This window comes from Ranitomeya variabilis, chromosome 6, assembly GCF_051348905.1.
Source record: "Ranitomeya variabilis isolate aRanVar5 chromosome 6, aRanVar5.hap1, whole genome shotgun sequence".
NCBI lineage: Eukaryota > Metazoa > Chordata > Amphibia > Anura > Dendrobatidae > Ranitomeya > Ranitomeya variabilis.
In genome coordinates this window covers 32,952,385-32,972,654 of record NC_135237.1, presented here as the reverse complement: position 1 = coordinate 32,972,654, position 20,270 = coordinate 32,952,385, and the positions used below count along the sequence as shown (strand labels likewise).

The following is a 20,270-nucleotide window of genomic DNA, read 5'->3' as shown; positions in this document are numbered from 1 at the left end:
CCCTCTGCTTCCCCAGTAGCTACGCTACTGAACCTCAGTGTTGCAAAGTGGATTCAAAGCAGCCTGCCCCAATTTCCGAGTAGATTTTTTCGCTATTTGCTCTCCGTGCTGTAGATCCCTTCTACATGTATTTTACAATAACACGATATTGCTTTATGTTATCCTTTTTCCGACTTCACAATATATACTGTATACATTAGCATACAAATCTTAGACCTGATGATTCTGGTGTATTTACTGTGAAAATCCAATTGAGAATGGCTGTATAATCCTGAAATAAATGAACATCCTGGTTTAAAACAAGAGAACTCATGAGTCCAAGCATATTCAGTCTCCGGGCACACAGCCTGACTGAGAGCTGCAGCTTGTACTGAGCAGTGAGAGATTGCAGCGGTATCATTAGAGGAGGAGCACTGAGGAGCTGTCAGGCTTGATAGGTGGAAATTCAGCAGCAGCAGAGAGGAGGGACACTGAGGAGCTTTCAGGCTAAGTGGGTGGACATTCAGCAGCATGGGATGAGGGGCACTAAGGAGCTGTCAATTAGGGCTTGGTGGATGGGGCAGTCAGCATCAGGCTAGGTGAGTGCAGATTCAGCAGCAGCAGAGGAGGAGGGGCATTCATGAGCTGACTGTCAGGCTAGGTAGGTGGAGAGTCGGCAGCAGGGAGGAGGAACACTGAGAATTTTTCATTTAGGCTAGGTGAGTGGAGTTTCATCAGCAAGTAGGAGTAAAACTGAGGATCAGGCTAGATGGGTGGCAATTAAGTTTAAACTTTCATAAAGGATTATACAGCCATTCTGGCATGGATAGCAATAGCAAATACACCAGCCTCATCAGGCCTAAGACATCTATATACTAATGTATGCAGTTTGTGTTGTGAAATCTGCTAACAGACCCACTTAATGCATGAGTGAGAAATATTCTCAGCTGCCCCCTGCAACCAAAATACCGATCTGCTGCTTTTTATGCAAACAACTAGTAATGGAAGTGAACCTGCTCTGAGGCGATAAGCAAATCTGCACCGAAAGTAAAGAGAAAAAGCCGATCAGCTACCAGCAGCTGCCGTAGACAGATGTGCCCGGCCTGATGGCGCATGGTCGCGATATTGGCATAGGTCCACAGAGCGGGTACATGGACCCATGCCGTACCTCTGCAGCTGAACATGCATATACATTATTTTTATTATTCACGTAAATAATCTTTAAATATTGATTTTTTTACTCTGGCCACTCGAGCAGGAACAGTTGTCAGAAGTTTTCTGTTTTCTGCCACTTATTTATCAGCTTTGCTATACAGACTGCTACTGAATAAACAGAGTCATTTCTCTGTGACTGAAAGGGTAATTGCCATCGTGAAACGTCATTATTTATCAGAAAGGTTTGACTGCGCAATTCCAACAGGGCACTTTCTTAGCCCCTAAGAATCAGTGGGGATCCCTGTGCTTGGACCCCCGATAATCCACAAGTCACTTGTCCTGCCACAGAACTTGCATAGATTCATTATCATTATTGTAGATTACTTACGGCTGCTTTTTTCTCTTCGATGTCTCCTCCTCACCTTTTAGACGGCAATGGACCAGCTGCACATGCACTTCACTCAGGCGATCCACAACACAGTGTTCCAAGTCGTCCTGGGATATGTAGAACTGTGCGCAGGAAACTCGGATACGAAATTTCAGAAACTGCCTTACAAGGACCTCTGTACGGTAAGTAGGCGAGCCGCCATAATATCTGATGTTATCGATCTGAATCCAGGAAGCGATGATGCTGCATGACGAAGGCCACGGGGGAAAGAAGGACTGGTGATAGGAGCCGGCTTCTCCTTCATTGGTGAATTCTGACCAACCTCATGTAGGCCCTGGGCTCCCACAGCTAATAATGTTACCATCAATTCACAAAATGCAGCTTTTGTTGCAGATATTTTTGCAACTGAAAATCGGTTTCACCCGTCTGTTTGGGTTGTTTCAGATGAGTGGGACAGTTGCAGAACTTTACTGAAACATGTGGACATATTTTAACTAGTTCCATAATATACCATTTTGGCAACTAAAGACAAACCATTCTAACATCTACCTAGCACGCTCTATTTCTATCACTCTTGTTAATCTCTCTCCTTCTTAGGTCTTCTTTTTTTTTTCACCATCATGTTCTCTTATCCTGGGCTCTTTCTTTTACTGTGTCCTCCCATCTCTTCGCTGTCCTTCTCTGTGGCATGCTGTTTCTCTCATTTATGTTTTCTCTGATTCCAATTTTTCTTTTTCCCACGTGCACTGTTTTGTTTTTTTTGTGACCAGTTATTCTTCTTTTTCCAGTTCGTGTTGCCCTTCATTTTCCCGCTCACGTTGACTTTTTTATCCTCTTGCGTTGCCCTTCTTTTTCCCGCTCTCATTGTCCTTCTTTTTCCCGCACGAGTTGCCTTTTTTTTTCCCCACCCACATTGTCCTTCTTGTTTCCACGCTCATGTTATCCTCTTTTTTTTTTTCCTGCCCACATTATCCTTCTCTTTATTCCGCTTGTGTTGCCCTTCTTTTACCCGCTCGCATTGTCCTTCTTTTTCCCGCTCGCATTGTCGTTCTTTTTCCCGCTCGCGTTGTCATTCTTTTTCCCACTCGCATTGTCCTTCTTTTACCTGTCAAGTTATTCTTAATTTTTCCTGTTCACGTTGTCCTTCTCTTTTCCATGCTCATGTTGTCCTTCTCTTTACCCCCGGTTGTGTGGTCCTTCTCTGTTCCCCACTAACGTTGTCCTTCTCTTCCCCCCCCTCACGTTGTCCTTCTCTTCCCCCCCCCTCACGTTGTCCTTCTCTTTTCCCCCGCTTGCGTTGTCCTTCTCTTTTCCCCCGCTCGCTTTGTCCTTCTCTTTTTCCCCGCTTGCGATGTCCTTTTCTTTTCCGTGCTCGCATTGTCCTTCTCTTTTTCCCCGCTCACGTTGTCCTTCTCTTTTCCCCCGCTCGCGTTGTCCTTTTCCCCCGCTTTCGTTGTCCTTTTCTTTTTGAATGCTCACGTTGTCCTTCCCTTTTCCCCCCGCTTGTGTTGTCCTTCTCTTTTCCCCACTTGCGTTGTCCTTTTCTTTCCGTGATCACGTTGTCCTTCTCTTTTCCCCCCGCTCACGTTGTCCTTCTCTTTTCTCCCGCTCGCGTTGTCCATCTCTTTTCCCCCGCTTGCGTTGTCCTTTTCTTTTCCGTGCTCTCTTTTTCCCCGCTCACGTTGTCCTTCTCTTTTCCCCCGCTCCCGTTGTCCTTCTCTTTTCCCCCGCTTGCGGTTGTCCTTTTCTTTTCCATGCTCACGTTGTCCTTCTCTTTTCCATGCTTGTGTTGTCCTTCTCTTTTCCCCCGCTCGCGTTGTCCTTCTCTTTTCCCCACTTGCGTTGCTTTTGTTACTTGCATTGTTATTTCTTTTTTTTTATACTCTTTCTAAGCTACTGTCTTTTACTCTATCTCAATGTTTGCCAGTCTCAATCTCTCACACACTCTTTCTGTTACTGTCTTTCACACTTTGTCTCTACTGTCAATCATTCTCCTAATTTGACTTTCCCCGTCTTCTGCCTCGCACATTCTACTGCCTGTATATGGTGGGAGTACATTGGAGACTCTTCTCTCGACTCATTCCTGAAATAAGAGAATCGCCTTGTCACATCCTTGTCACAGGAACGTCTCTGACTTCTTAATATTCTGTGAAGCTCCTCGCGCAGCGCATTTCACAGAAGCCGCATTCTAACGCTCCTGCATTAGCTCTTCTACATTTACATTGGAGTCATTTGTCTTCGGTGGTCGCTCACTTATTAGACCCGGGGCACCTTGAAGGATTCATTACTAAATGGGCACACACTGCTAAATACTTTTTAGTCATTTTATTGGTCTGATGGGATGGTAAATGTGTGGTAGTTTATGCCCACCAGCTACACATTAATCATTTAAAACTTTCTTTTGTTTCATGTGTCATAAATTTTAAAACTGCTGAAGAAATCTTGGAGGATTTCAATACTTCTAAATTGCCACCTCCATACTTTATTTATCTCGCGAGTGTCACATTGCCCTCCGTTTAGGATACAGAGACAAGGTTTCTAGATGATTGCCTCCACTGATGATCTGCCCATTACCAGATATTTGCTGCAGGTATGTGCTTCACCTCCATGTGGGGGGTTAGCACTATTGGAATAAATGCAGGAGTCCTGAATATTTCCATTAAGCTCCCTCTAATGCTCGCTACCAACTGTACTACCGTTATAGCCCCAATGTACTCGTCAGAATTGCCTTCCCTTTTGCTATGGCTGTCCCCAACCCCCCCCCCCCCCCCCATGCTCTCATTAATATTTTTCCCTCCTCTGCCCTTGTCATTGCTGCCTTCCACACTGACAAACTTATTAGTGCTGCACAGCCTGTGACAAGCTCCAGCGCACATGTAAGAGATACATCCCCTTAAGACAAGCGCATTAGAGCTTCCTCCGCAACTTCTGGTTACAGCCGGATCCACCTATGTGCTCTTCACAGCTGCCTCCCCCTCCAGTGCGCTCTTCACAGCTGCCTCCCCCTCCAGTGCGCTCTTCACAGCTGCCTCCCCCTCCAGTGTGCTCTTCACAGCTGCCTCCCCCTCCAGTGCGCTCTTCACAGCTGCCTCCCTCTCCAGTGAGCTCTTCACAGCTGCCTCCCCTCCAGTGCGCTCTTCACAGCTGCCTCCCCCTCCAGTGCGCTCTTCACAGCTGCCTCCCCCTCCAGTGCGCTCTTCACAGCTGCCTCCCTCTCCAGTGCGCTCTTCACAGCTGCCTCCCCTCCAGTGCGCTCTTCACAGCTGCCTCCCCCTCCAGTGCGCTCTTAACTGCTGCCTCCCCCTCCAGTGCGCTCTTAGCTGCTGCCTCCCCCTCCAATGCGCTCAATGCATTTTGATACCTGATTGTGTCAACGCAACTTTGAACCGCCGTGAATAAAGACCAGAGATCATACACCCTTGTCTTCACTCTGTGGCAGCGCTGGGAATCACTGCTCTTTCCTATTTGTTTTCAATACTCTTAATGGCTGTCTTCCCTTCTGATACGCTTTTAATGCCAGTCTTCTTCACTAATGCGCTCCTCGCTGCAGACTTCCTTTCCAATGTGCTCTTCACTGCCCTCTCCTCTTCACGGCTGCCACCTTCTCCAGGGCAATTTTCAGGGTTGCTGCACCCTGTGATACTCTCATGGGGACTGACGCACCCTGCAATGGTCTCATTGTGGCTACTGCACCCTGCGACTCTCTTTGGGGCTGCCGCACCCTGCAATGCTGTCTTTGGGGCTGCCGCGCCCTACGAGGCTCTCTTTGAAGCTGATATGCCCTGCGGCGCTTTCGCTCTGTGACTCTCTAGTTGGGGCTGGATAAGAAATGAAGGACAGCATCCAGTCCAGGTGAAAGTGTTCACAAAACGATTCCTTTATTTGCCAAAGTGCAACGTTTCGACCCAAAATGCTTGACAAAGACCCATTTGGGTCGAAACGTTGCACTTTGGCAAATAAAGGAATCGTTTTGTGAACACTTTCACCTGGACTGGATGCTGTCCTTCATTTCTTATCTGGTATGTACATCTTCCATGGGGGTCCAGTGGAACTAGGACGTGCATTCGTTTATCCGTGTGCTGTTGGCCAGCTACCCTTTCTCTAGTTGGGGCTGTCACACCCTGCAACTCTCTTGTTGGGGCTGCTGTTCCCTGCAACTCTGTCTTTGGGGCTGGCGCACCTTGCGACACTCTTGTTGAGGTCGCTTCACCCTGCAACTCTGTCTCTGAGGCTGCCCCACCTTGCAACCCTCTCTTTGGCACTGCCGCACCCAACGAGAGCGGGGAAAAGAGAAGGCAAACTCTTTGGGGCTACTGCACCCTGCAATTCTCTCTTTGGGGCTGCCGCACCCTACGACGCTCTTTTTGGAGCTGCTGAGCACTGCAACGCTCCCTTTGGGGCTGCCGCACCCTGCGATGCTCTCTTTGGGGCTGCCGCACCCTGCAATGCTCTCTTTGGGGCTGCCACACCCTGGGATGCTCTCTTTGGGGCTGCCGCTCACTGCGATGCTCTCTTTGGGGCTGCCGCACCCCACGACGCTCTCTTTGGGGCTGCCGCGACCTGTAACGCTCTCTTTGGGGCTGCCGCACCCTGCGACGCTCTCTTTGGGGCTGCCGCACCCTACGACGCTCTTTTTGGAGCTGCCACGCACTGCGATGCTCTCTTTGGTGCTGCCGCACCCTGCGATGCTCTCTTTGGGGCTGCCGCACCCTGCAATGCTCTCTTTGGGGCTGCCGCACCCTGGGATGCTCTCTTTGGGGCTGCCGCTCACTACGACGCTCTCTTTGGGGCTGCCGCTCACTGCGACGCTCTCTTTGGGGCTGCCGCTCACTGCGACGCTCTCTTTGGGGCTGCCGCGGCCTGTAACGCTCTCTTTGGGGCTGCCGCGACCTGTGACGCTCTCTTTGGGGCTGCCGCACCCTGCGACGCTCTCTTTGGGGCTGCCGCACCCTGCGACGCTCTCTTTGGGGCTGCCGCACCCTGCGACGCTCTCTTTGGGGCTGCCGCACCCTGCGACGCTCTCTTTGGGGCTGCCGCACCCTGCGACGTTCTCTTTGGGGCTGCCGCTCACTGCAACACTCCTTTGGGGCTGCTCCGACCCTTTCTGCCAGGCTTCCTCCCCCTCTGTTTAGCACGCGAGCTCGGATGGTCCCCTTTGCAGGGGAAGGCAGCCCTGCCGGGTACATCTGTGGGGATGTGGCCCTGATTTTTTTTTTTTTTGTCATTTCTGTTTACTGTCGGTGAATGGAAATATTATTGTCTGCATTTAAAGGACTGAAAGCGACCCTTACCTAGTCCTGTTGATGAAGCTTTGCTTTTGTACAGTGTTTAAGCGTTGTCCTGGACAGACAGGAGCGAGATTTTGCAGCCGTTGAATTTGGGGTTGAGAATTGCTAAAACTGAAGCATTGTACAATTGTACCAGCGCCACTCTCCCCGTGGTTGGGGCCAGGTATTACAGCTCTGCTCCCAATAAAGTGAAGCCGACCCTATTTTCCTAATTCCGTGTAACCCTTAATAATAATAATAATAATAATAATCTTTATTTATATAGCGCCAACATATTCCGCAGCGCTTTACAGTTTAACAGTTTCAAACAAACAGTCATAGGTAACAATGTTAACAATACAGCAATAAAGCAAAATAAGACGACCCTGCTCGTGAGAGCTTACAATCTACAATGAGGTGGGGAGATACAAAGTACAGGTGTGTATTTACAATGATGTATTTACAATGATGGTCCAGCCATCTTCAGGGGGTGGGGGGTAGATGAGATAGTGAGTGGGCTACACAAACACACACAAACATAAAATGACTGATTAGGGAACGTGATAGGCCGCTCTGAACAAATGAGTTTTGAGTGAGCGCCTAAAGCTATGCAAGTTGTGGATGGTCCTAATATCTTGGGGTAGAGCATTCCAGAGGATTGGCGCAGCACGGGAGAAGTCTTGGAGTCGGGAGTGGGAGGTACGGATTAGTGCAGAGGTTAGTCGAAAGTCGTTTGCAGAGCGCAGCGGTCGGCTAGGCCGATAGACAGAAATGAGGGAGGAGATGTAAGGGGGTGCCGCACTGTGGAGAGCTTTGTGGGTGAGAACAAGTACTTTGAATTGTATCCTGTAATGAATGGGCAGCCAGTGTAATGACTGGCGAAGAGCGGACACGTCCGAGTAACGATTAGCCAGATGGACGACCCTGGCTGCTGCATTAAGGATAGACTGGAGAGGGGAAAGTCGCGTGAGGGGGAGGCCAATTAAAAGAGAGTTGCAGTAGTCCAGACGGGAGTGGATTAGGGCGACAGTGAGAGTTTTTGTTGTCTCCATGGTGAGAAAAGGGCGGATTCTAGAGATGTTCTTTAGGTGTAAGCGGCACGAGCGGGCAAGAGATTGTATGTGGGAGGTGAAGGAGAGATCGGAGTCAAACATGACACCCAGACAGCGTGCCTGCTGCCTAGGTGTTATTATGGTGCCACCCACGGAGAGGGAAATGTCAGATTTAGGGAGGTTAGTAGAAGGCGGGAGCAGAAGAAGTTCAGTTTTGGAGAGGTTGAGCTTCAGATAGAGAGCGGACATGATGTTAGAGACTGCAGACAGACAGTCAGTGGCGTTCTGTAGTACAGCGGGGGTAAGGTCAGGGGCTGACGTGTATAGTTGTGTGTCATCAGCGTAAAGATGGTACTGAAAGCCAAATCTGCTGATGGTCTGTCCAATTGGGGCCGTGTAGAGGGAGAAGAGAAGGGGGCCAAGGACTGAGCCCTGAGGTACCCCGACAGTGAGAGGAAGAGGAGATGAAGTGGAGCCGGAGAACAGAACACTGAAGGAGCGGTCAGAAAGATAGGAAGAGATCCAGGAGAGAGCAGTGTCCTTAATGCCTAGTGACTGGAGCCTAGAGAGTAGGAGAGGGTGGTCAACCGTGTCGAAAGCTGCAGAAAGATCGAGGAGAATGAGCAGAGAGTGGTCACCATTACATTTTGCTGTCAGAAGGTCGTTGGTCACCTTGATGAGTGCAGTTTCTGTTGAATGTAGGGGGCGGAACCCGGACTGTGAAGGGTCTAGGAGGGAATGAGTGGAGAGGTAACGGGTAAGGCGGGAGTAGACTAGGCGCTCCAGGAGTTTTGAGATGAAGGGGAGATTGGAGACCGGTCTGTAGTTGTTTGCGCCTGATGGGTCAAGGGTGGGTTTTTTTAGTAATGGAGTAATGATGGAGTGTTTGAAGGAGGAGGGGAAGATGCCAGAGGAGAGGGAGAGATTAAAGATTGTAGTTAGGTGAGTTGTGACGACTGGAGAGAGAGACTGGAGGAGGTGTGAGGGAATGGGGTCGGTGGTGCATGTAGTCGGACGAGAAGAGGAGAGGAGCTTGGAGACTTCTTCTTCTGTGATGGGATCGAATGTGGAGAGTGAGCCAGGGGAGATGCAGGGAGGGTTGGGAGTCATTGCACTTGGTGTCTGGGAGCGGATTTCCTGACGGATATTGTCTATTTTCTCTATAAAGTGTGAGGCCAGGTCATCAGCACAAATGTCTGTGATAGGGGTTTGAGCTTTTGGCCTGAGGAGGGAGTGAAATGTGTCAAAAAGTTTCTTGGGGTTGTTGGACAGTGATGAGATCAGAGTGGTGAAGTAGGACTGTTTGGTGAGGTGAAGGGCAGAGTTATAGGTCCTTAACATAAATTTGAAGTGTAAGAAGTCTTCTGGGGTGCGAGTTTTCCTCCATAAGCGTTCAGCACACCTGGAGCATCGCTGGAGAAATCGGGTTTGCGATGTGAGCCAGGGCTGTTTCACTCTGTGTTTGGAGGTTCTGAAGGTGAGGGGAGCTACTTGGTCTAGGGTGCTTCTAAGAGTGTCATTGTAGTGCTGTACAGCCAGATCAGGACAGGAACAAGAGGAGACTGGGGACAGTGATGAGTGTAAGGAGTCTGAAAGTGTATGAGGGTTAATGGCATGTAGATTTCTGAATGTGCGGTAGGTAGGAGAGTGCTGGGGTGGGCGAGGAATTGTGAGTGTGAAGGAGAGAATGTTGTGGTCAGAGAGGGGAAGTGGTGAGTTATCTAGGTAAGAGATTGAACAGAGCCGGACAAAGACCAGGTCCAGGGTGTTACCGTCTTTGTGTGTTTCAGAGGTTGAGAGCTGTGAGAGGCCTAGGGAAGTGGTTAGTGATAGAAGCTGGGATGCAGATGTGGAAGTGGGGCTGCTAATGGGAATGTTGAAGTCTCCCAGGATAAGGGTTGGTAATTCTGAGGACATGAAGTGCGGCAGCCAGGCTGAGAAGTGGTCCAGGAAGTGGGTAGGTGAGCCTGGGGGCCGGTATATGACCGCTACTCTGAGGGAGAGGGGACGGAAGAGCCTGATGGTGTGGACCTCAAAAAAAGGGAACGAAAGTGAAGAAACTGGGGGTATAACCTGGAACGTGCACTGGGGGGACAAGAGTATGCCGACTCCACCACCAGGTCTGTTAGTGGGTCTTGGGGAATGGGAGAATTGTAGGCCACCATGGGAAATGGCAGCAGGGGAGACAGTGTCAGAGTCCTGGATCCAGGTTTCAGTGAGGGCCAACAGATTCAGAGAGTTGTTCAGAAAGTAGTTGTGCAGGAAAGGGACCCTTATACACAGTGTGACAGAGAACACGAGTGCTTGTCCAGAATGTCGCTGAGATAGTGGATTTTTTATTTATTCATATATTCCATAGTCTTGGGCAGTTTAATTATACAACATTGATGTTTCTAACATCTACAGTCTATATATTGCTTTTAGTGCTATTGTTTGCGTCAGTCCCATCTATATTAGGAAGAGCCCGGGCATGTATGTTGCATTATTAATAAAACATTTTTATGGTGTAGATCATTTAAATGTTAATTTTTTTTATTATTACCAGTCCAGAAATAGACATAAAAAAAATACGGTAGTTTGTCCCTGAATTCTTCCCAGAGGGTAAGGCAGAAGATGAAGAATAAACACACCGGTCCTTTCTCAATTTAGCTTTTTTTTTAGAAGTTTGATCCCCGGTCCTGAAATTTATAAATCAACATGATATATATTCCAGCAGACTTGGTGTAACAGTAATAACAAATTATCATATGTGGCCAATTGTAGATGTTCAATGGTATTTTGTGACTGGGATAAATGGTTTTAGAGGGAATCGTCAGATCTTTTATTAAAGCACAACACAAGATAGAGGGACCCCAGCTGAGTTCGGGAATATATAGTTTTCTATGTTTTCATTTGTTTTCTCTGTGTAAAACAAAAGAACTTTGTTTTCAGATGTAACCAAGGAAAGCTGTCAATCACAGTGTGTGGGCGGGGAAAGCGGGACTCACAGGCTTTCTCTGTGAGTCCTGGCAGCAAGTAAACAGCTGATTGAATGAAAATACAGAATTACATCATAAAAAAATTATATATTCCCGAGTTCAGTGTCTCTCCCTTTATCCTATGCTGTCGTCAGCTAGGTTTATTAACGATCCCCTTTAAATCAGGAGTTTTAATAGAGAAGACACTTGTGAATGTCTACACAGCCTCTAACAATGCAGTAGAACACCAGAGAGGATACATATAAAACAGGGTGTGCTTACCCCATAGACCTGATAAGAGAAGAAATATGCCTGTGCACAGTATTTATAGACCATGTAAATTAGCCATGTCATTATTGATTCCGCCTCCATCCCACCTCTGTTCTCTTGATTGACAGCCTCCCTCCACTGCCTTTTTAAGTCCACCCTTTGCAGTGAGCGATTCTGCTTCCCTAGTATCCACTGCACATGCACGCGCCTTAACTTTCACGCCTTGTCACAGCGCATACGCTGGATTTCGTGGAGTGCGTCCTGAAGGCAGTAGTGTCAGTCAACCAGGTAGATCTTCCTTCGGAACTCATGAATACACAGGACCCTTTCTGTAAGGATTCTTACTTAATAGTAGATCTTCCTTCGGAACTCATGAATACACAGGACTCTTTCTGTAAGGATTCTTACTTGATAATTTACATTAAGAAAAGTTTCAATGTGACTATCAAAGGCTAAAACTGAACTCTTATTATTTTTGTATACATTAAAACTTTTAAATTGCCGGCATTATTTACATATGAGGCTCATGTAAAGAGTTAATGTCACAGACCGCTGCTAGGTTTGATCATAGTGATTGTCACTCGTATTGATCGGCCGTCTTGAATTCCATCTTATTTATGGTTATTGTTTATAAAACAATAAACGCCCATTAGAATTGTCCCCTAATATGTTTCACCACTAGAGCAGCTTCATCAGGGGATGGGACATCAAGGTTACTGGCTGTGTCACATCCCCTGATGAAGCTGCTTTATAATGGAAACTTTTGTCAACATTATGATGACAATTGTTATTCTCTAATTTACATTTGGGCGAAAAATAATTTTTGCAATTGGGTTTACTTAAAAAAAAAAAAAAAAAAAAAACTAAACAAAGAAAACAACTTACCATTTGACTTTTACTGGCTCTTGGTTAATTTTGAAGTTGTCTCTGGTCACTAATAATCTGTTGACAGGGGCTTAAAAAAAAAAGCAGATAAAGTATTGACAAACTTATTACGATGTCCGAATAAGCTCACTTACAGATTCTCCGTTAACTTGCTCTGCAGCCAGAGATAGACAGAGCTACGCCGAGGCTGTAAAAGGCAAAAGGTGCACAATATTTAATTAAATCAAATTACAAAAATGATTTGTAGCCCCAAATGCATGCATTTAAGCAAGAGAAAAAAAACCTGTACCCGTGAACAACCCCTTAAATTAATTGCTATAGTTTGGTCTTTTCCTGATGTCTGTTCCATTGTATGGACTGGAAAGTATCAACTTATCTGATTTTCCACAATGTTTTCTTGCTGTTTGTGTACTAATTACTCTGCAGCAAGATCTGGTTTGTATGTAAGAGGATAATAATGCAGAGTACTCTGAAAACCCAATCCAGAGGATCCTGTGTGCCACGCCCCAGAGGATCCTGTGTGCCACGCCCCAGAGTACCCTGTGTGCCACGCCCCCTTGGTAGAGCACAGGGAAATGGTCGCTAAATAAAAAGGCTCATATTAGAAGAAAAAAAAAACATATCTTATCTGTCATAGTAAGGAACGCTGCCCTGAGTCATCGGAGTATAATATCCCACACAAGTAACGCTCCACACTGGTAGTTTTTAGCTGCACCAGGTTTCGATAACTCACCCTCAGAGTTATTTGTGCTCAGGTTCGTTTCTGGTCTTCTTCATGTACCAAGGTCAGTAGCCATCAGAATGGTGAATAATGTCTCCTTTGTGCCTTTGCAGCACATAACCTCCGATAGCTACATCCCCTGCCTCACCGACCTCTGCAAGGCTCTCTGGGAAGTGATGTTGAGTTATTTTCGTACAATGGAGTGGCATGAGAAATTTGATCACGAGGAACCACAAGCTGCTGGTAAGGAACGGATCAGGTCTATGCCAAGGGAACTAAGATCTATCTATCTATCTATCTATCTATCTATCTATCTATCTATCTATCTATCTATCTATTATCTATCTATCTATCTATCTATTATCTATTTATTATCTATCATCTATCTATCTATTATCTATCTATCATCTATCTATTATCTATTTATTATCTATCTATTTATCTATCTATTATCTATCTATATATCTATTATCTATCTATTATCTATTATTAATCTATCATCTATCTATCATCTGACTAATATCTATCGATCTATCTATCATCTGACTATTATCTATCTATTTATCTATTATCTATTATCTATCATCTATCTATTACCAATCTATTATCTATGTATTTATCTATTATCTATCTATTATCTATCTATCATCTGACTATTATCTATCTATTTATCTATTATCTATTATCTATCATCTATCTATTACCAATCTATTATCTATGTATTTATCTATTATCTATTATCTATCTATTATCTATCTATCATCTGACTATTATCTATCTATTTATCTATCTATTATATATTATCTATCTATTATCTATCTATCATCTGACTATTATCTATCTATTTATCTATTATCTATTGATCTTTCTTTCATTATCTATCTGTTTTTGGAGATGTATGAACAGATATTTCCGTGAGCTATCAGGACGGCAGCGTGTAATTGCTCCATGCCAGGTGCTCTGCGTTCTTCCATTCAGGTTGATCTTCATGGATGGTGACTTGTTTCGGATGCAGAAAAATGTTTTCCTTCTCTCCATAGATGGATTTTTAGCTTCTTGTGTCGGCTGTAGACACTAAATATAATTCTTGCTCTCCTGAAGTGTCTGTGTATTTTTCTAGCAATTTTATAGGAGAGATGAACGTGTGTTGTGATGGAGAATCTGCTCCCCTATTTCTCCCACAACGGATGTTCCTCACTGACAAGTCCGTAGGTGACTCGTCAGATCCTGAGACGAGCAGCCCGACGTAGACGCCGCTTCTCTGCAGCAGCCAGTCACAGATTACGTCTTTGTCAGCCTGGGATTGACTAATGTATCGTGTTCCCCAACCTTTGTCTGATTTACATTATTGTGCCTCCATGATCCCTTAAGATGGTATCCTGCAGAATGTCAAGTCTGTATACCGACTCATATGAACAATAGTCTATGTCTCTTGGCCCATTGAAGAAAAACACATGAATTCAAGAGTCAACGTTCAGACTCATATGAACAATAGTCTGTCTCCTGGCCTCCTGAAAATATACGTCTGACATAATTAAGATTAAATGCTGTGTCGTCACAACTAATGTATCGTGTTCCCCAATCTGTGCCTGATTTACATTGCTGTGTTCCTTATCTTATGCACCTCAGCTGCTGTAGAACCTCAGAGTTAACAAACAGAGGTACATCACCGCTGCAGTCAATCGCTGCATGCTGATGTGGACGGCATGAGCTACTGAGCCATAAACTGTCCGGAGTGGTTGTTAGATGCCCATAAATACTTATTGGTACGAATGGGATCATTAAAGGCTAACAGGCCAGGACTTGTGAACCTCAACCCTCGACTGCACCTTGTTTTTGGCTTTGGGTCTGGTCCACGTTCAGACAGAAGACATTTCTGGTATTTTGGAAAGTCTAAATGTGTAAAAATGTTTTCCCCTGATTGGTCTTTTGGCCCAGTCGCCAGATTGCAGCACAGGCGGGCACGGTTGGCGCCTCGGGAGACCTGCCCTCGGAGCGGATTATCATTAGCAGCTTCCTGTTAAGGGCACTCGAGGACGTGGCGGAGCCGCTCTGAAGGACCAGCCAGTTCTGATACATCCTCATTGACTTGCAGATCGCACCTCGGAGTTTATTCACCGTACGATGGAGACAAGAGGTCACGCGCTCCGCTCCCCTCACATTTCCATCTTGTTTTCAAAGAATGTTAATCAGGAAGAGATTATGGTAGAAGTTGGAAATGATTCATTCGGCTGTAACTTCATTGTGGACTCCCCTGTAGAGAAAAGTTTGGCCAAACTTTCTAAATTATGTCCTTTAAGAGTAGAGACTCTGAAGGTCATGTCAAAGGGGTCAGATCAGCGGAGACCCTTCAGCTGTGAAACACCTTCATCTTCAGGAAAGACCAACCTGATTATATATGGGGGAATTCATTACTGAGCTGAAGGCTTAACATCTTTCAAGAAGAGAAGGGGTTAAGTGATTGGCTTGTGTCACTTAATTTATGTGGCTATATGCATTTATACTACAGTGTGGACTGACTGGTAGCAGCGCTTACACTAGACTGCACTGACTGGTAGCAGTGCTTACACTAGACTGCACTGACTGGTAGCAGCGTTTACACTAGACTGTGCACTGACTGGTAGCAGCGTTTTCACTAGACTGTGCACTGACTGGTAGCAGCGTTTACACTAGACTGTGCACAGACTGGCTGGTAGCAGCCTTTACACTAGACTATGCCCTGACAGTTGCAGCATTTACACTAGACTGCACTGACTGGTAGCAGCGTTTACACTAGACTATGCCCTGACAGTTGCAGCATTTACACTAGACTGCACTGACTGGTAGCAGCGTTTACACTAGACTTTGCACTGACTGGTAGCAGCATTTACACTAGACTGTGCACAGACGGGTAGCAGCGTTTACACTAGACTGTGCACAGACTGGTAGCAGCGTTTACACTAGACTCTGCCCTGACTGGTGGCAGCGTTTACACCAGACCGAGCACTGACAGATTGCAGTATTTACACTAGACTGTGCACTGACTGGTAGCAGCATTTACACTAGACTGTGCACAGACAGGTAGCAGCGTTTACACTAGACTGTGCACTGACTGGTAGCAGCATTTACACTAGACTGTGCACAGACTGGTAGCAGCACTTACACTAGACTATGCCCTGACAGTTGCATTATTTACACTAGACTGTGCACTGACTGGTGGCAGCACTTACACTAGACTATGCCCTGACTGGTGGCAGCGTTTACACCAGACCGAGCACTGACAGATTGCAGTATTTACACTAGACTGTGCACTGACTGGTAGCAGCATTTACACTAGACTGTGCACAGACGGGTAGCAGCGTTTACACTAGACTGTGCACTGACAGATGGCAGTGTTTACACTAGACTGTGCACTGACTGGTAGCAGCGTTTACACTAGACTGTGCCCTGATTGGTGGCAGTGTTTACACTAGACTGGACTGACTGGTGGCAGCGTTTACACTAGACTGGACTGACTGGTAGCAGCATTTACACTAGACTTGACTGACTGGTGGCAGCGTTTACACTAGACTGTTCACAAGAATTTCTGCGTGTACATCTACCTAGGGAGATCGTTGTCCTTCCCGGGAGGATGTACACTTAGTATCTTATTTATTGTGGCCTCAGTATTTTTTTGTTTATTTTTTTTCCCCAGATAGTAACAGTGTATCCGCTACAGAAGAGATCAATTTTGATCGAAATTATATAAAAAAGAAACTGGAGCACGGACTGACCCGCATTTGGCAGGTAATTTCCCTTTCCTAATATTTCTCAACTATTGGGAACAGAAAAGAGAAAATCTGAGCAATAAGGATGAAACATAAACTAATCGCAGGTTATCCCATTCCCTGAAATCCCAGTGATCAGCTGTAATGGAAAGTGTTTGATTTCCCTGCAGTGCCTCCACAGGAGAAATGAGGAATTACACGTTCACTGGAGGAATGATGAGTCTGCTTTGTCGCTACTTTCTTTTCATTGATGGGATTGGAGATTGAGATTTCTAATCCAGATTTTCATTTAATTTGATTTTCTTTTTCTTAATCCCACCCTGATTCACTTTGTACTAAAACTTTCTCAAATTTCTGTTTTATACCATGAATTTCAATCGATTACTATTTTTTAAGATCTTTACTTGCCATGGAATGGAAGTGCTGCTGGTTTTTATCCAGAGACCCGTCTGTGGTCATTCTCAGCTGGAATTTGCCCCTGCATTGCTTTTAATTCAGCAAGGTCCATGGTTACAGACTACAAACAAACCTCACGTAGTCTGATTTTCAGTTTTCTTCTCTTTTTTTTTTTTTGCAATAAATAACGCACAGGAAAAATTGAAAGTAATTGCTACTTTAGTTATCTAAATATTAAACATTTAAAGGGATTTTCCAGGATTGGCGAAAAGTTTGTCAAAAGCAGAGAATGGGTTATATTACAAAAAATAAATATTAATAATTATACTCACCCCCCCCAGCTCTATTGCCAGTGCCCCCCTGCGATGATCATATTATATAAATATCATCTATTATCACACTATTTTTTTTATTATTACTATTTTCTTTTTTAGAAATCCTAAGATGTTAATTTAAATTTTTTTTTTTCCAAGTGTCCCGGAATAAATTTGGAGTATCCCTTTTAATTGATGATCATTTTGTTTAAAAAAAATAAACAAAAATGTAATTTTGATAGTGTTTTCCTTTAACTGTTTACGATAGAACTTCCCTGAGTTTCTGTGTTCTTGAACTCTTTATTATAATCCTTGAACTGCTGCTCCTGATTTTCTTTTCTCTCCTGTAGCTTTGTCATCATCGTGACAATAGCTGAACAATAGGAAGAGACACGTTGTCAACATAAATGTTCCTTCCCTTAGGAAAGGAAACACAAACATACTGTGCGTGCCATGCGCATGGCCGGAGAATATCGTCCGTCCTGCTACATCACATTCATAAATGTTTTATCTTGTGTTTTTTTGTTGTTTTTTTTTTAATTCCAGGATGTTCAGCTTAAAGTCAAGACGTATCTTCTCGGGACTGATATGTCCAACTTTAAATATGATGACTTCATTGTAGTTCTGGATATAGTCAGCAGGTTGGTAGAAAAAGGCAATTAAACAATCGCCGTTGCGTCAACTAACCTTTCGGAAATTATGCAAATAAAAGTTGCAAAAGAATTTTCACCACTTCTGCCTCCTAAACTTATCATACGAAAAACAAAGCTAAAATGTAAAGCTCACTGAGAGATCAGATTACATTTGCCAATTAATGTCTGTACAGGTCAGGGGGAGGATTAGGGTTGTAGCAAAGTAAAAGAGAGAGTCACAGACTCATACTGACCCATGCTACTGCTTTAGTAGGTGTTCACCCTAGAGCTGGATTCACAGTTACACTGCTCATTGCTGCTGTATAATGTCCTTAGTGTTTCAGAATATGTACTACACAAAGAGTCTTAGCGGTGAGTTATTTTTTATTATATGTAGTCATGGGGCCCTGTATTGTGTACCGTACCTCCTAAGGTACACATATGGCAGATGGAGAAACTGGACCCTATACCAAAATTTATTATTTATTATTCTTTGCTTATATAGTGCACACCTTTAACCCCCTTGAAATATCCTAGAAAACCAGGTATTAATCCTTTATTTTACACTAGACCACCTGGGAACATATTCTTAATCTATAATATACCCTAAAGCACCATATATTAACTGTTTACTTTGCTGTAGACCACCAGGGAGCAAAATATTAATCCTCAAATATGTCCCAGACCGGCTTTTACTCTAGACTACTAGGGAATAAACTATCCAATTAAATAGCCACCTCCCTTCTATTCCTGGCCCCAGAGTTTGCCACCCTCTTGTACTTCAGACCACCAAGAAATATAATAAGTACCCCCCACTCTGTTGTAGACCACCATGAAATGGGACACTACTCTAGGCCACCAGGGTTAATGACCATAACCTTTCCATTAGTTTACACCATGAGGGAAGTGCTTTATTGCCAGCAGTTTGGAATAATGTTGATCCCATAGGCACAAATTCTGGGTGGCAAATGATCTTGTGTTTCCCTTCAGGCTCATGCAGGTCGGGGAGGAGTTCTGCGGCAGCAAATCTGAGGTCCTGCAAGAATCCATTAGGAAACAGAGTATAAACTATTTTAAGAATTATCACAGGTAAGTCTTACTTACCTCCGTGTAGCATACTTGTGTTATTCCACAAATACAACTGGACTGATAACTGTGTAATAAAAAAAAAATCCTCATCATTGTATACATCCTGCATGCCTTGAGAAGCTTTCTTCTGGGACCACCACTGATCCCGAGAATGAAGGGGTCACAGTACTGATTTACCATTGAGTCCCTGTCCAGTGCAGTGCTCCTGACCACCTGACTACAGGGAACTGCAGCACAGTCCCATTCACTTAAAGTGAACCTATCCGTTTTGAAAAGAAAAAAAAAAATGCGAGAAGTGACAGTAGATTAAATTATCAAACATTCTTTCAAAAACTGTCATTAGCAAATCAGTTAATTTCTCAGTGTTACTGGGATGCAGGTTTTACTTTCACTGTACCAAAGTGAACTCAAAATGTGTATTCTGCAGCTCAACTAAAGGAAGAGGACGCTGCTGCTTCTAAAGGGTTAATCAGTAGGAGAACATGACTGCTTCTAAAGGGTCAATCTACAGGAGGAGAACAAAGCTGTTTCTAAAAGATTTATCTTCAGAATGAGGACGTAGCTTTTTATAAAGGATTGATCTTCAGGATGAGGATATATCTGTTTATGAATGATTAATCTGCAGGAGGAGGACATAGCTTCTTCTAAAAGGGGGAGAGTTGTCCTACCAAATTAAAACTTTTCCCTGGGGACTGTATATTTGAAAATAACAAACTCAGCCATAGATGCCTAACAGCATTAAAGCACTCAGCCACACTCGCAGACCGCACCGTGGTTTACGAGAAGACCGGAGGCTTTGATGTCCCTATCGCACCAAACCACTACAACCTATAATTTCTTTCAGTGGTCAAGTGACTTTGAGTAGTGTGTCACCATAAAAAATCTTCTCATGTCACCTGACTGCTATAGGTCATCACAGGCCGTAGCGGACCAGTTTCTGTTGAAACCTTGACATGACTGTCTGCACTGAGAATTGTTAAGTTAGTTATTTTTTAATATATCTAGTGCACTGGTCAAAGTTTTGATGTTTCCAAAGGATAAATCTGTAGGACCAGAACATAGCTCTTTCTAGAGGGTTAAGCTGCTAGTAGAAGGACATAGCTGCTTGTAAAGGGTCAATCTGAGTCTCTTACTACATACTGTACTGAGCTAGCAGCAGCCAAACCACAGAGTGAAGACTGTAGGATTTACCTGTACTTCTGCTTCTATCCTCGTCCAACATATACATGGATCTGTTTTATTTGCTGCATTTATATACTACTGTACATCCAGTATGAAGTAAAGTGGTTCTCCTGCTGTGTATCTTCCAGTTGAGAATCAGGAAGTCTCACAAGGCGGTGAAATTATTGAGACAGTAGAGAACCGATTTAGAACTGACTTTGTTCTCCTTCTTCTAAACGTCCAAAGCTTTTACATGAC

At 44.6% G+C, this 20,270-nt stretch overlaps 1 protein-coding gene across 1 annotated transcript in view; it reads left to right on the top strand.

Moving 5' to 3' along the window:
- Positions 1-20,270, top strand: part of VPS50 (VPS50 subunit of EARP/GARPII complex) — a 200,729-nt gene that overhangs the window by 121,949 nt on the left and 58,510 nt on the right. Inside the window, exons 12-16 of the mRNA XM_077268173.1 lie at positions 1,564-1,704; positions 12,788-12,917; positions 16,348-16,439; positions 17,677-17,771; positions 18,753-18,851. Of these exons, the coding sequence (XP_077124288.1) occupies positions 1,564-1,704; positions 12,788-12,917; positions 16,348-16,439; positions 17,677-17,771; positions 18,753-18,851 (557 nt within the window). The remainder of the gene's footprint in view (positions 1-1,563; positions 1,705-12,787; positions 12,918-16,347; positions 16,440-17,676; positions 17,772-18,752; positions 18,852-20,270) is intronic.